The sequence below is a fragment of the Cavia porcellus genome, unplaced genomic scaffold, assembly GCF_034190915.1.
Source record: "Cavia porcellus strain 051 isolate PalLab524CR breed Dunkin Hartley unplaced genomic scaffold, mCavPor4.1 scaffold_20, whole genome shotgun sequence".
NCBI classification, from domain to species: domain Eukaryota; kingdom Metazoa; phylum Chordata; class Mammalia; order Rodentia; family Caviidae; genus Cavia; species Cavia porcellus.
Genome location: NW_026947503.1, coordinates 47,948,358 through 47,964,275, shown reverse-complemented (window position 1 = coordinate 47,964,275; position 15,918 = coordinate 47,948,358). Strand labels below are relative to the sequence as shown.

At 34.0% G+C, this 15,918-nt stretch overlaps 1 protein-coding gene across 6 annotated transcripts in view; it reads right to left on the bottom strand.

Annotated features, from left to right (window-relative positions):
* Nol4 (nucleolar protein 4) overlaps nucleotides 1-15,918 on the bottom strand; it is a 300,071-nt gene that overhangs the window by 63,741 nt on the left and 220,412 nt on the right. For 4 of the 6 annotated variants that reach the window (XM_003474094.5, XM_013157255.3, XM_063231786.1 and 1 more), the window contains 2 exons: nucleotides 11,690-11,869; nucleotides 10,767-10,958 (listed from right to left, as the gene is read on the bottom strand). In XM_003474094.5, the coding sequence (XP_003474142.1) occupies nucleotides 10,767-10,958; nucleotides 11,690-11,869 (372 nt within the window). The remainder of the gene's footprint in view (nucleotides 1-10,766; nucleotides 10,959-11,689; nucleotides 11,870-15,918) is intronic. The other 2 variants (XM_063231787.1, XM_003474095.5) reach the window with 1 other exon arrangement.

Below are 15,918 nucleotides of genomic sequence, written 5' to 3'. Positions count from 1 at the left end.
CCAAGTTCAGAGATATGAATATAAATAATTATCATTATTATCTCTGGCATTATAAGAGTTTGCTTTTAAAACCAGAACAATGCTTAGGACATAGGATTTAACATACGTAAAATAAGTCTATTTATAACAGACTTGCAACTTTTTGTCGGAAATTCGTAAAAACTAATATAAATTGCAATGTTTTTTTTTCCAAAAACTTGTGTTAAACTCAGTTGGCAAAACAGTGACATGAGACTACATAATAGCCTTTCATTTTCTTAATATATTCACCATGGAGCTGCAGAAATACAATTACATTTCTATAGGCGATATTTTTCCAGGCTCCACTATGAATATTATACAACACGAAGAATATGTGGCTCAGTCATGTCATAAAATCTGAAGAGTTCTGAGCTCTGAACCATAGACCATTCAAGATTTCAGGGAAGGATTGTTGATACAGACAAAACAGGAAACTGCTCTTAATCCAACCTGCACGGTTTTGAAAGAGATGCTAAAGTGAAGTGCTGCTTGGACCTGACCCAGTGCTCTGAGCAGTCAAGGGAATTCAGCTCTTTGTTCTCAGAGGCTGACCCAGAGTTGACGTTTGATCCAGACAGGACAAGTGGAGCTGATATCCAAAGGTGGAGCGCTGCTCTTACCGGTTACAACTGCTGATGGCAATGATTCCTGGCAGGTAGCAGAGACTTACCCGAGAGGTCAGTCAATACAGGAGAGAAACAGTAATTAGAAAGCTGCTAACAGCAGTCTTTGCGCCTATGCATCCAGCTATGGGTGAATCATTAAATTTCCCTGTTTCTTGGAAAAACTGCTCTAATTTAAAAGGAGTTTGAAAGTGTGTTTTTAACAAAAGTCGAATATATACTCATTAATCTTCATCTAGGCTCTTGTTATAAATATACCATTCATGAATTAATGGTCTATACCTTGGCATTAATTTTTAATATTATTGGCCATTAATAATGATCTTTTGCAAACACAGAAGATTAATGAGTCATGGTTGATATTTAGAAACATAGTTTGGCTGTGAGGTTAAAATATCTCTAATCAAGATGCAAGATAACTAAACATGCTTTCAGTTTTAATTTTTGTTTTTGTAATACTAAGGACTGAACCCTGGGTTTGCATATGCAAACTACATGTTCTACCTGTAAGCGTACATAGGGCCCTTCATATATTCATTTTTGACAAAGTGATTCTTAATTTTAGCTTCTATAAGGAAGCATCATTTAATCCTGAAAATATACAATACATATTATTATATAATAACTTGCAGATGATAGTGTTTCCTCCAATATTTTGTGAAATAAAAACTGTATATTAATTCATACAATTACTATCACTATTCAGAGTAATTGTCAAACAGAAAGAAAATACTTACAAATCAGTGTTTCAATAGTTCAAAGAAAAATTAAAATTAAATATTATATACCCATATTCTTTAAAAAGAAAAGAAAACTCCATATAATTATCACTACTTTGGAGAATAAAGCAGAATAATGCAGTTCAAAGCCAAATTGGATAATTTAGTGAGACTCTGTTTCAGAACATTTTTAAGAGCTCAGTAATAAAGCACTTGTCTATCACACTCAAACTTTTAGTTGAATCCTAAGTCCTGCACAAAATAAACAAACAAACAAAAAGATTTAAAATACATTAGGCTAGATTTTTAGTTAGCAAGTTTTTAAAACTAAAATACCGATTGCAACATACGAGTGAAACATAAAGCAAACAATAAAAATTAACATCTCTTAACTAATTCCTACCACAAAGCAGCACATTAGTTAATATTCATTCACTCAGTCTTTCATTCAACATTTTTAATTCAGCTGAACTGGACACGAATCGAGCAGCTTTCATGAGCAACTCTTTGCACCACATGAGACACTGTGGGTGATACAGAGACAAACAAGTTAAAAACCATAGCACTCAAGGAACATAGCTTCTTGATTAGGAGCTAAGGCTTGCATATAGATAACAGTGATATAAGACAGGATAAAATGAAACTACAAAAGATGTACCACAAAGTACAATTTGCACACAGAAGAAAGAAAGATTTGAGGCTGCTCATAGCTAGAAGTGAGATTTGAATAGATAAAAACATATTTGGTTCAATCTTCCAGTGTTTAAAAAGATTGAGAGAGCAAGAGGGTTTCCCAGTAAAGGGAAGCATGGGAATCAACTTCAGCTTAGCACTGCATCATGCTCCTCACAAGCTATTTCAATTATTGCTGGTTTTCACTTGTCAGATAAGTGCATTTGTTTCCATTTTTTATCATGAAGAACTTGGAGCTCCAGGATACAAGGTCACAGGCTGGCGAAGCATAAGCAAGAGCCAAATCCATGGCGCATAAAACCAGGGTGATTTCTTCCCATCTGCACACCCATGCTGCTTGCTTCCCATTGCTTACTCCCGGCTTCCTTGGCCTCCTTTGAGTTGAGATTCAGCTTGTACTACACTCGGTAGTGGCCTGAAGTACTGGTTTTCTTCCTCGCTCTGAACATAGGAGTTTAGTTCAGCATTGATTTGTAAAGTATGGTGGTTGCTTTTAAAACTTTGAAGACCAGGACAAGAAGTTGTTCAGTCTAATTGCTCTTCTCTTTCAGATGTTATGCTGTTTCTTACTATCGTACCTTTAAGAATCTCTGCTGCATTGTGGTTTTGCTATAATATTCCTAGAAATAGATTTATTTTATTTATACTTCGGAATACTGATTTTTTGTGACTCTCAGTTTTTAGAATTTACAGTTGAGTTGTTCTGAAACCCTTCATCATCTCTTTGACTGTTGTGTCTTCCTTAATTTCCTCTCTGGAATGCCTCTTGAACCATCTCTATTATTACCCTCCGTCTTAAATTCTTCTCTATATTTCGCTTCTCATTTTTCCTTATGTGGGTAATTTCCACACTTTAATGGTCCAGTTTATTGAATTTTTTGTTAGCTAAATATTAAATTCTATTTTGTCCATATAGTAAGATTTCAGTGTCATTACTTCTGATGGCTGATGTTTCTGTTTTTGGAAGTTGAAAAGTGATGTTTCTTAACACCTGTTTAATGCAAGAGCTGTCTTTACAGAGTCCCAGCATTATATAGCCTTTGTTTTATGTTCTTGGTTGGTCACTACCTGAAATCTACATATCCTTAGCTGGGTGATCATTGTACCTGGCCCTTATCTTGCTGTGTTCCTATTCACTTTTTCTATTTTCCTAACCTGTTGTGCAACCTAAAAACTTACAAATCTGGCTTATGAGTTTGCTAGTCATTTCAGGTGACTAGAAGTTTTCTTTCTTTATCTTTTGAACTTCACTAGGTATTTTAAACAATCATTAGACTTCAGGCAGGATTGGTGATTGTGGTGGGATGGGGCCAGTGCAGTACACCAGGAGACTCAGGTCAACATACTGCTAAAATTTAAAAATTTAATGATGAATAATTCATAAATGTGGTGGCTATGTTCCTTAAAACTCAATTATTCTTTATTTTTAATACTGTTAGCAAAGAAGGAACAAAAGGTGCTCACAATCCATGATCCAAGGAGAAATATGTGAACCAAGTAAAAACATATTAAGAGAAGCAACAGTAGAGCTGTGTGGTGGACTAAGGTGCGGAAGGAAATAACTGAGCATGTTTAAAGAAAAAGTAGATAGACACAGTATCAGGTCATACCTTAAAACCTTCCTACGCATCATCACATGTAATACCCCAACAGTCCTCCCCTTTAGAAAAACTACAACTCAGAAACATCACTAACTGGTACAGGAATTGGAGCCAGCTAGGAATTAAACTCAGATCTATGTTTTAAAATCATCTTCTAAAATAATAGGGTACAACATTTTGAATTTTTTTCTGACATGTTAGAGTTTCATACTATTGTAGCTAGAATTGAGAAGGATGACTCCAGGAGTAAAGGCAAATTGATCAAAAAGTCAATGAAGCTGAGGCACCAGGGATCCTCTATTGAACAGGTCTTCTGAGTGCTGGAGTTTGTGGATGTCTTACCTATTCTATGAGTGAAGCCAAATGAAAATCAATAAGCTTATATGTAAGTGTATGTGACATTGTTTAAAGAAATATTTGGAGAAAAGGATTTGAATCTTTAATATTTCAGAGGCCTAAGGATACTTTATTTCATGTGGTATGTTTTTAAATTGTAAGCCTTTATTTTTTGACTTATAATTTCATATTTTTGAGAGAGACTTCTAGTATTATAATGGTCAGGCTTCACAAACGTTAGTTTTGGCTTTGCTTAGGCATAGCATATATAAAGGGGTATTTGGTGAAAGCAGACAGCTGAGTTAGAAAGATTATGCAAGACTCTAGGTACCTGGGATAAAAGGCCAAAACAAAGATGATCAACAAAATTGGAAATTACAGGATTTTCTTGGAAAATACACCTAAGGGAAAATAAAATTTGGTTAGTAGACAGTTACTTTAAGTTTGTAAAGAGTAGTGTAAATTACAATAGTACAGAGAAGTAGGCAGCCCAAGGGAGATCTACTGGTGGTTCGGTAGATAAAGTGGGATAGCTCTAGACGGAGTAAGTGAGGAAGAGTACGGAGTTCAAGGTGATGTAGCAAAAATTGTTCTGCTTCACATTTGTAATGAAATACCAAAGCTTTTCAGAGGACCCTTATTCTACTTTGAGAATAAGGTAATGCACACAAATGCAGATGTTCACAACTGTGGGTAGGGTAAAATGCAGTTCTGGGCCAACAACATACTTGTAAGGAAATGACTAAAACAAAGGAAGATAAATAAAGAGGTATAAAAACAATTGTCTCAGGAAAATGAAGGTGATAGGATACAATCTTGATTTTGTGGAAAATAATCAGGTAATTTTCATACGAACCAGTCCAATACAGTGAGAAGAACGAGAGTCTGAATAGTCTGAATATAGGAGCTAGGCAGAGTTGGTGGAAACTGGTGTTAAAAGCAAGTAGAAAAATATTGCACTGAGAAGCTGATAAAGAAAAATGTAAAATATTATATATGTTATTTGCTAATAGAGGGCATTTTCTTAAACAAAAAAAATACCCTCATTGTTAGTGAAACAGAGAAACTAAACACATAGGACAGTAGATGTGGTTGGGAACCAATGTCCTAAATAAGGTAGAATAACGTGGAAGCAGGGTTGGCCATGTCATTTGTCTACAGCAAATAGGGTCAGAGTTCATCCTCTGTAAATAAAGTGGAAACTACTCAAGAATTTAGATAGATACAAAAATGCTAAAATGCTTGTGCAGGCCCTTTGAGATGACTAAGGACAAAGCTTATTTATGTTAATAATGGCTGAAATGAAGTAGAGATTCAGATCACTGAAACTAAAAATGGGGAAGAACTGTAAGATCAGAAAGTAAGATACAAAAATTATTCATGAGAGTATTATAAGATGTAATTAAAAGAAACACTACACTTAGGGGACGTGAAAGTGCCTTGAGGGGAGGTAGTTGCTAACTGTAAGAGGGAGGGCAAAATTGGAACAAATAACAAGTAGCGAATTCAAACAAAATGTCTCTTAATTAGGATCAACTCAGTTAATTGGTTATAAACAGGAAATGTACATAAGTGTGTTCATGTGCAAAAATAATGGAAATAATACTTATAATAGTTACACATGTAACATAAATGTTTAAGATCTTCACACCTTGTGTGAAGGACTAAGAATACTTCTGATAGAATTTTCATTTTAGAAAAGCATTTTAATTCATTTTTATAATACCTCTAATTGCTAAACAATGAACAGCTAATGTCATAATAGTTTTGGCAATGGTTATACTAACAGGCAAGCTATAATTTATTTATGTATCTATCTATCTATCTATCTATCTATCTATTGATTTACATTGTCTTTTTTGAGACAAAAGTCTCACTATGCAATTCAGGATGGCCTCAAACTTACTTTGTGCCCCAGGCTGGCCTTGAACTTAAAGCAATTCTCCTGCCTCAGCCTCCCGAGTTCTGGAAATTTAGGCATGTGCCATCAAGCCTGGTCAAAGCTGTGAACTAAAAATAAATTCTGAACTTTCTACTTTGAACATAATTAGACAAATAAAAGCAAATACTGTGAGAAGTCAAGTCCTCTCAGAGGAATGTGATGTCTTTAATACGAAAAACATATTTACTGGTGTTTCTGGAACTAGATGTTTCCTTATTTAAAATATTATCACTTATTTGCTTCATTAAAATAAGTGTTAGGTCCATCATGAAAATCAGTTTACCAAGATAAATAGAACAACTGGGACATTTGAAAGAGTTTAGCTCCAAACTTGCTGTCAGTGAGTCACAGAAAGGCAGATACTTAGCTGTACAGTCCTGGTGATGAGAACCGACAAAAACACTTTATTTTTTCATGACAAATATTTTTTCTTGCATTAAATTCTAAAAGAAGTCTCTAAAATTAGGTCTTCTACACTGGACATTTTTTAGCCTAACGGGCAATGTTCTTGGCCAACATTTTTAAAATCTGTGAGGTACTTTATATACAAACATGCTATTTATCTCAGTCATATACTGTTTAGAACAGTCAACTGAGGAATTTTCAAGAAGTTGAGGTTATTTAATTTGAATACATAGGCTACTTGGCCTATCCGTACCATGACAAATTTTGGAATATAAAAGGAATAATGGACTAAAATTTTCTTACTCTATATCACCCCTAAATGTCTTGATCTAAATTTTATAGCAATACATGGAATCATATGCAATGTGGTAAAAGTATGCAAATTTAGGAAACAAAAGCAAGAAACTTTATCGTATAACAGAGATGGTATTTGGTAGGGACTAATTACCTCTTATTCATAAATCTTTGCTTCGTTAGTTCTAGCACTGAATTCAGGATCAGAATACTTTGCAGAAATGTATCTTTCAACAATGAACAACTATTCTTTCAAAGAAGTACTTGAAGTACCTGAAGTAACTTGGAAGTCAAAGCTACACTATAGAATCAATAGCAGCTTAATACACAGTATTTTCCTGAGGTTTAATTTAATGGCTTTACAACTCATCAAGTTCACAATTCAGTGAAAACTCTGACAGTATTCTGAACCAAACTTATTAGATTTTTTCTTTAAACATGAGCTTTTACATCTACCACTGAAGATTTTTTTGATTTGAGATGCCTGGTAATAAAGAATTGTGAAAATGTGTGGAAAAGAATCATTATAGTTATTATGCCGCACGTACTATCGAGATTATTTGGAGCATGACAGAAATTTCTGCTGCTCAAGAAATCAAGACCTGTGAAGGGTTTCATAATTCCAGTAAAATAACTATGTATAAATATATATATTAAGATTTGTATGCATCAAGTGAAGCCAATTAGAAGAATTTGTCTTGGCATGGAACTCCATTCAAAGGTAGTATAAGGTAATTAAACATGAACAGAATTTGTATTAACAGTGAAAAAACTATTCAGAATGACAAGATTCTCAAGTTTATTACAGATATATATTGTCTTAAACCATTTCTAGGAGAGTATCTCTTTGAATTTCTTAAAGTCACTGAGAAGCATATAATTCTATATTTTCATGTTTCTGTCTACTTAATGAATCGTCTGATGATAGAGATCTTTCATTAATGGAAGAACTGAGTTGTGAATGCTAGTTTTACTATACAATACAGCTACCCCTACTAAATAAGTCTGCATTGTTACAGTTACATCTTATGAAAATATTACAAAGGTCTTTGTCTATTTGTTATATATTGTTGGATAACTCCATCTAAAAGTATTCACATATTTTAAATGATACATTATCTTCATATCTACCTACACAAAATGCAATAGAATATTAGTGTTTAATATTTCAATTTTAAAAATTTCCCTGTGTACTTTATCTTATATCAAACTTAAAAATTATGGAGACAAAATTGTCCATGTAAAAATTTAGTGGTAATTACTGCCTTCAGTAACCATGCCCATTCCTAGTATTCAACAAAATCATGGATGCCAAAAATGTCACAAAATTTGTATACATTCCCATGAGAATAAAACAATTTAAAATTTCAGCTGTGTTGCTATGCTGTTTAAGTGATCTCTAAAGCCTAGGCATTGAATGAAGGCTAAGTCCCCATACTATAGTGCTGTTGGGAAGTGGGGGAAACTTTAAGTGGAATGACCTAGTTGGAGGATATTATGGCATGTCCTTCAAGGACACGTTGGAATTTGGGCCCTCCTCTGTCTCCCATTGCTTCTCAGCAATCATGAGATGAGATGCTTTGTTCTATCACATGCTCTCTACCATAATGTGCTGCCTCACCACAGGCCTAGAAGCAACAGGGCCAACTGTCCACAGAATGAATTCTCCAAACTTTTGTGCCAGTCAAAACTTTCCTTTTTATAATATGATTACCTGAGGTAACACTTGTCATCGTAACAGAAAGTTGATTAACCCATGTCTACCTTAGATAGATAACCCATGTAACTCAGATAGTGAGTTTGATTTGTTATTTCCAATGGTATATTACTTGGTAATATAAAAAACAAAAATGGGCTAAATTTAATATCCATTTATGTACATGGAATTCATTTAATATTTTAAATAAGCCTTGTGTTACTACTTCAGCATTTCACACAACTATCTTCTTAACATATCATGATGATGTAGGAAATATTTTATCCTAATTAACAAGTCAGCTGTATATTTCTCCTTGTTTCTTTGTATAAAGTTATACATACAATAATTGTACTAAAAATGAAAAGAATGAATGCATGAAAATTATTGAAATTTAAATCCTATGTAATTGTTGATAGCATATTTACTTCAAGATCAATTCATAAAACTTAACTTTTTGTTCTCCATGTATAACACAAAGTTTACAACATATAGATGCTGTGTTAAAGTGAATTAACTCATAAAAATGGTAATGAATTTTTAAAAATGATTCAATGTTTGAATAAACTTTCAAAAAGTTAACTCTGCATAGTGATATTTTTAAAGAATGATTAATACAAAAATTTTCCATATAAAGTAAGCCAAGTTTTAACAAGAATCTCTAAATATTAAAATGTTAGAAAAATAATAACACTAGATGCTGACAAAATGTGTATGGATGATACCATTATCTTTACTGTTATTGGAAGACAATAAAGTGCAATGTCCTCAGAGATATGCTTAGCTCCCACGGGAATTTTATGTCAGCTGTTAAGTAACTCTGAACCTGATACCACTATCAGTTTCTGGGTTTAGCTTTTGGCTGGGTATCTGTTTCATTCATCACCTGAATAGTAATAATTAAACAATTCCATACTGTGGCAAATTATTTTCTCCACGCAGTCTCTTATTCTGTCTTATCCCACACCACTGCTATTGTTATATTTATTACTGTTATGCTGTTTTTATCATAAAATGATTTATATGTACATAAATGTCAATTTCAATGTAAATATCTTGAGAAATAAGCAAACCATTAATTGGACAATCCTGAATAAAATCTTTTTAGTGAATGTTTTTCAGATGATGAGTTAAATAATATTCAACAGTATTTTTAGGGTTAAGATTTATTGAATGCTTGGTATCTTCCACAAATTTATGGTATCTTCCATAAATTGCAAAGGTGAGTCAACTTATACACGTCAGAAGTTGGGATCCTCTCTTGTGGAGAAGCCTGAGCACAAGCACTGAAGCTACTCACACAAAGCATGTATAGGGAAAGTGGTGGATCCAGGACAGGATAGTGGGTTCCCAGAGAACAGAATACCTACACCAAACCATGTGGAAAGACTGCCTCTTCTTTAAATTACAATCACTTTTCTTTAAAAGTAGACACCATTTGAAGCCAGTGTCAAAAATGTATACTACAGAGAGGAACTGTTATACTTATCATCAATTTGTCAGGGCTTTTATACCTCTAAAATTCTTATTGATTATATACTTTAAAACATCATTTATCTATGCCAATTCCTATCACAAGATCCTAATAAATTAGAAACATGTTTTATAAACACAGGCTAGACTTTTATGCAGCCTTCTCAGTTCAGAGTAGTAAAAGCAAAAAAAAAAAAATCAAAAAAATTGTACTACATTTCTATCCACACATGCAAAAATTAAAAAGTGAAAACAAAACATTCATTGTAAATTTAGTGCAAGGTAAACTAGAACAAAGTTCAAAAAACATGGATTTCTAATTTCCACCTCACAGATCATCTACTATCAACATAATCTCATCCTTCTGCTAAGCCCCAGTGAATACGAAGCTCATGGTACCATGAAGAAGCACATCAATAAATATTCCCAGCCCAACAAAGCCTTAATTTTTACCTTAACTTTTGCATCCCCTGATCTATGCTTGTTATTTGTTAATGGTTGGTTTGAAAATGGTATTTTTCAGATGCATCCATCCGTTTTCTCTCAATCCAAGAGAAAGCCACCTCACATCATCTGAAGCAACACCCACTGCTTCAGCTCAAGGCTTGGTTAACCTCAGAACCCATTTTGGTAGTGATGGAAAAAAATCAACCACGAACAAGATGGTGGTTCTCCCTGGGCTTTACTCAGAGCACCCTCATTTTCTGTGACATGGCACCACGCGGCTCTGTGAGCACTGGTCTCTCAAAATATTCCTTATTAAATAAACAAAGGGAAGAAATACTTCAGGGAGATGAAAAGGAGAAGGGGAAAAAACAAACAAGCAAACGAAAAATCCCTTTGACCTGACATTATGGAAGAAAAAAAAAAAAAGACACTAAGATGAAAAAAAGAAAAATAGTGTCATGGTTTACATGTGGGATTTGGATGGAATCTAGGGCTGTGTTTTAATTCAAAACTCACCATCTCAAAACCACTTCTTTTCATCCGCCTGCAGGACTTGAGGTAAGTACGTATGCGTTTTCTGGCACGCTCTTGATACTCAGGGAATTGTCTCCTGCATGAGTCAATGATAGCCTGGATCTTTTCTTTGGGCTGCTTAGAGATTGGGACCATTCGGTCCAAGTTTTCATCTACAAACAGCCTGACAAACATCTGTTGGCAAGAGGGAGACAGAGGAGAAGGTTTGGAGGGCTGCTGTCTTCTGTTCCTAGCTTCCTGTCTTGATTACCGATTGGAAAATATTCTTTTCTGGTTTACGCACTGGAGAACTTTGTAATGGGAAGCCAGAAATTTTAAGCAAACACTCTTTAAAGATTTTTCTAAATGGTTGGATTAAAAAAGTAGAGAAAGAAGAAGAGAGAGTAAAGCAGACAGACACACAGACAGAAAGAAATAGACTAGCATGTAGAAAAAAATCAGGAGGTAACAGTACACTGTGACAATTGAGCCTCCCGTTAAATTCTCTGTTAAAGATAAATACGACTGTTACATTGCTACTCTACTCGGTGGACTAATCTCTGAGAACAAACAATTGACTCTTTGTCATGCATAATTAGATAAGCTAGGAAAGCAAAAGTAATAACTGAGTAACCAGTGAGGGACAGGCGTACTCATCCGAGAAATAAGCTGAGCCCCTTTATCTACTATGTAAACATGCATACTCACACAACACCATTCCAGATTCCAGCTCACATTTAGCTTTAAAGTTCTAAACAAAGCACAGCAATTCTGGTGTCTAGTTGGCAAAGAGAGTTTCATGTACTTTTTAAATCCTTCTGTAAATTAAACAAACATGGCTCTAAAATATCCACATTGACCAACGAGCAACAACACTAAGTACAGTGGTAAAAAAGAAACCATGCAGGGAGTGTGCCGGGACTCACATTGAAAGCTTTCAGCCTTTCTGCTTCAACGCCGTCTGTCTCGTTTACTTTCTCAGAATCATCATGCTCATCGTGGTCATCTTCGTCTTCATCCCCTCTGTTGAGTGACAAGTCCTCAGCGCCTCGGTCTACACTCTCATTTTTGCCAGAGTCATAGCTTGAGTAACTGTGTGCAGGAGACTGAAAAGAAAGGGTGACATTACTGCTTTTAAAGGCATTGTCCAAGCTTATAAATTTTATGTTTTCTTTTAGTTCCAACTATCTCGCACAAATCTTGTTTTTGAACTGATAACTTGAGAAAGCTGTGGCTATCTTAATTTAAATCAAACTTAATTGAGATAAAATTAAAAATGCATTTCTTCAGTCACCCTGGTTACAATTTGAGGGCTCAATGGTCACGTGGACTATTTCCATCAGTGCAGAGGACTATTTGAACTTAGCTGTGCAAGAGCAATTATTGTTTCTATTCAATATCTATATTCCTAAAGAAGAAGCATCTGTAATTCATTTTTAAGGGAATCACAGAATAACATTTTATTAGAGAGCAACTAGTCTGTCTAACTGTATGAGTTCTCTTTGGGAAGACATAGAAGAGTAGATATATTTAACTTTGCAACAAGGACTATACAAAATGTTACAAATATTAGAGTTGCTAATTATAAGATTATTTAAATGAATCTAAAAAGTATGCATCTTTAGATGACCTCTGATTTTGTTTTAGAAAAAGAGAATATGGTTCTTCCTAGTCAAATGTTCAGTTTAATACTTTTCAACTCCAATACTATATTGAGGAAAAATTTAAAATGGAAACAATTATATAGAAAATGTATCACATAATTCAATGTAAAAATAATTCAATATTTGAGAATTAATTTGTTTAAAAGTTCATTTTCACACACAAATAATTGATGACCCTCTTAAGAGTTTTGGTTGTTAGATATATTTACACATTTGTGAGAGCAAAGGTAACTCCCAAATGCATCATATAAATCATTATTATACATCATTATACATTCATTACTATGCCATAGAGCAATATTCATAGAACAACTATTTATTAGTCATCTATTGTATGTCCAGCAGTATTATAAGCCTTTATCACATATACCATACTATAAACTGGTTAAATCACTTTCTCAGAGTCACAAAACTAGCAATGAACTGACATCATTACTCTATTCTCTCCTGTCTGTAGAATGAATAGTGATGAAATATTATTAAAAAATCAGTCAGAAATCAATTGGTAACACATCATGCTTGTAGACACCAAAAGTTTTTGTTTGTTTGTTTGTTTTTGTTTTTGTTTTGTTTGCCATACTGGATATGGAACCTATAACCTCCATACCAAGCTGTATCTGTGGCCCTTTTTTATTGTTTGTTAAGAGAAGTTCTCTTTAATTCACTAAATTGTTTAGGCTGGCCTTGAATTTGCTATCCTGTTGTCTAGCATCCCAGAATACTTGGATTACAGGTGTGTGCCACTATGTCCAGAGAGCACTGCATTTATAAATAGAAGAACTTCAGAGATGGGGCACATTAAACCCATTTCATCACTTAAACTACAACTACAAATTTGTTTTTCAGATAGTAAGTCAATGCAAACTAAGTAAATCTCATAGAAGACATGTATTTTCGATGGGCTGGCGGCTTTTTAATAAGGTTTTCTATTCATGTAGTGTGATAAAATTTACATGGAACTTTAATACTCACAAATTTAAACTTCACAAAATAATGACCTCATTGATATATCTAGACTATAAGTGGCTTAAAATATGAATGGTAATAATTTTAATGATCATGAATAATATCACATGCCTGGTAGTTAATTTTATGTGTCAATTTTATTATACCACAAAATGCTTGGAAATTTGATCAAGCAAGTGTGTTTGTGAGGCTGCCTTTTTTATCTTTTTTTTTTTTTTTTTTTTTGTGAGACTCTGGATGAGATAAACATATCAATTTCTGAGCTCAGTAAAATGGTCCTCACAATATAGGTTGGGCGTCTTCAATAACTATAGGCAACTTATAGAACAAAAGGTATAGGAGGAAAGGAAAATGCACTCATCCTGCCTGCCAGCTTGAGGTGGGCCACATTGGATTTATGCCATCTGCCTCCCTAATTGTCAGGCCTCACACTCATGCTCAATGATTCCACATGCTTTATTGAGAATTCAGCTTGCATATGGCAGATCTTGAGAACCTTGACTAATATAGTGTATCATCCACATTGTAAATGGTTTAATTAAGACTCAAAAAATTTAATTTAGTAAGCTAAAGTCAGACATTGAGAAGAGCAACGGAGCATTTAACTGCAACACTTCATTCATTGCTGGTAAAGTAGAATTATATGCAGTTTCAGGGTCCAGGGCCACAGGAGTTAGAAAAAGAAAAGAGAGACAGAGAGAGAAAGAGAAAGAGAGAGAAAGAGACAGACAGAGAAACTGAGAGAGAGAATGCTGGGTTTTGGAATAAGGCTAGGTTGCAAAAGTAGAAAGAGAAAAAGGTAAAACAAGACAAATGTCAAACAATTTTGCAAACATGGGTCACCATGTCCAAGACTAACAGTGGCCTTGTTGTGCTATCTCTGCCTTCTTTGTCAGTTCACACATGGGCCTTTCAAAAATATCTTTTGCTCCACTGATGAAACTGCCAATCTTATGGGTACCATCCTTCATGTAGCCTGTATGTTTCAACTTTGTCTCTAGATGAAGAGAACTTGCCTGAGACTGAAACCAGCAGAGCTAAGTAGTATCATAGAAAAAACTTATAACATTTTTGCATCCATATCCAACTGTTCCCAAAGTTAAGCCCTAAACTTTGCCATTGTGTAATTGCTGCCTTCTCCACAATCTGTTATTCTTGCTTTCATTTGACTTGCAATAACCTTTGATAGAGTCTAGAGAAGTACAGAAATCAATTGTTACAAGGTCATGTTAGCAACACAGATTTCACACGTGATATTTAAAAATCTACAGGTGGCCCCAGCTAAATGGGTAATAGTATCTCTGCAACAAAAACAGATTTACAAATCTATTTCAAATCTATTTAAAAAGTAAAATGATTTTGAGTAATCTCTAAGTGGAAAATTTAAAACTGAAAGTATTCTTTCTGATGTTCTTCAGTGATAATATATGTACAGTATACTGTAAAGATCATACTAAAAATAACAATAATCAAAAGAGATAATTAAACTAGAGTAGATCATTGCTTCTAATTATATTTTTTAAAATCAGTATATTTTATAGTTTAAATCTCTAGCAAGATAAAATTACCTAGTAAAGTATAACTAGTCAATAAGTTTGGAAATCTTCCTTTTTATATAAAATACATTAAGTATATTTGAAAACTATTGTAATACATTTTTCTGAATGCACATTTGTTGTTCTTTCTTCACAACATTCAGGAAACCAACTAGTAGCATACTATATGCTGAGTCACATGTAACCAGGAAAGATTTATAGTACCAGTTCCTCAAGGTAAAGAAAGCTCAATCTTGCAGCTCCATGAGTAGTCAAGATGGAAGACTAATGCATGATCAATGACTTTTTGTTTACAATATAAATTGAACTTTTAACTCCAAATTATAATTTTTAGCTGGAATTTTTCCCTTACCTTTATCACTGTTTAAGGTAGAGTTACATTTTAAAATTAAAGATCTAGTGATATTTTAAAACTACTCAGATTAAATCCACTGAGCATAAAGATTCCAAATTCTATGCCAGTCCACTTCAATCCTTTCTGCAAGGTAAACGCTTACTATGCTCACTATACATATTAATTTGCATTTCCCTCCACCTAGACTGAGCTAGATTGATGCACATCTCTCTACTTTTACCCCCTTAACATCTAGGATATAACTCTCTCTAGATCGATATCAAAGCTAATTGTATTTTTCCCTTTCCTAAAGAACTGTTTGATATTTTAAAAATGAGAAAATATATGTATTTTAATAATGTTATAGACTCAGGTAAAACACCAATGGTTCCAAAGTAGCCCATTAAAAATGAGCAGTCTCCTTCCTTGTGAATCCAACATGTCTTCATAAGGATGCTGGATGTCCATAGACTTGGAAACCTTCATTTCAACAATTACATTCTTATTCCACATACAAACCTAGAAAATCCAAATAAGGCCTCAAAAACCAAAATATACTCCGAAAGCTTAATTTAGTGGAAGATGCATACCAGCTCATCCTCATAATGCAGATGTTTGTTTAAGGCAGGAAAGCT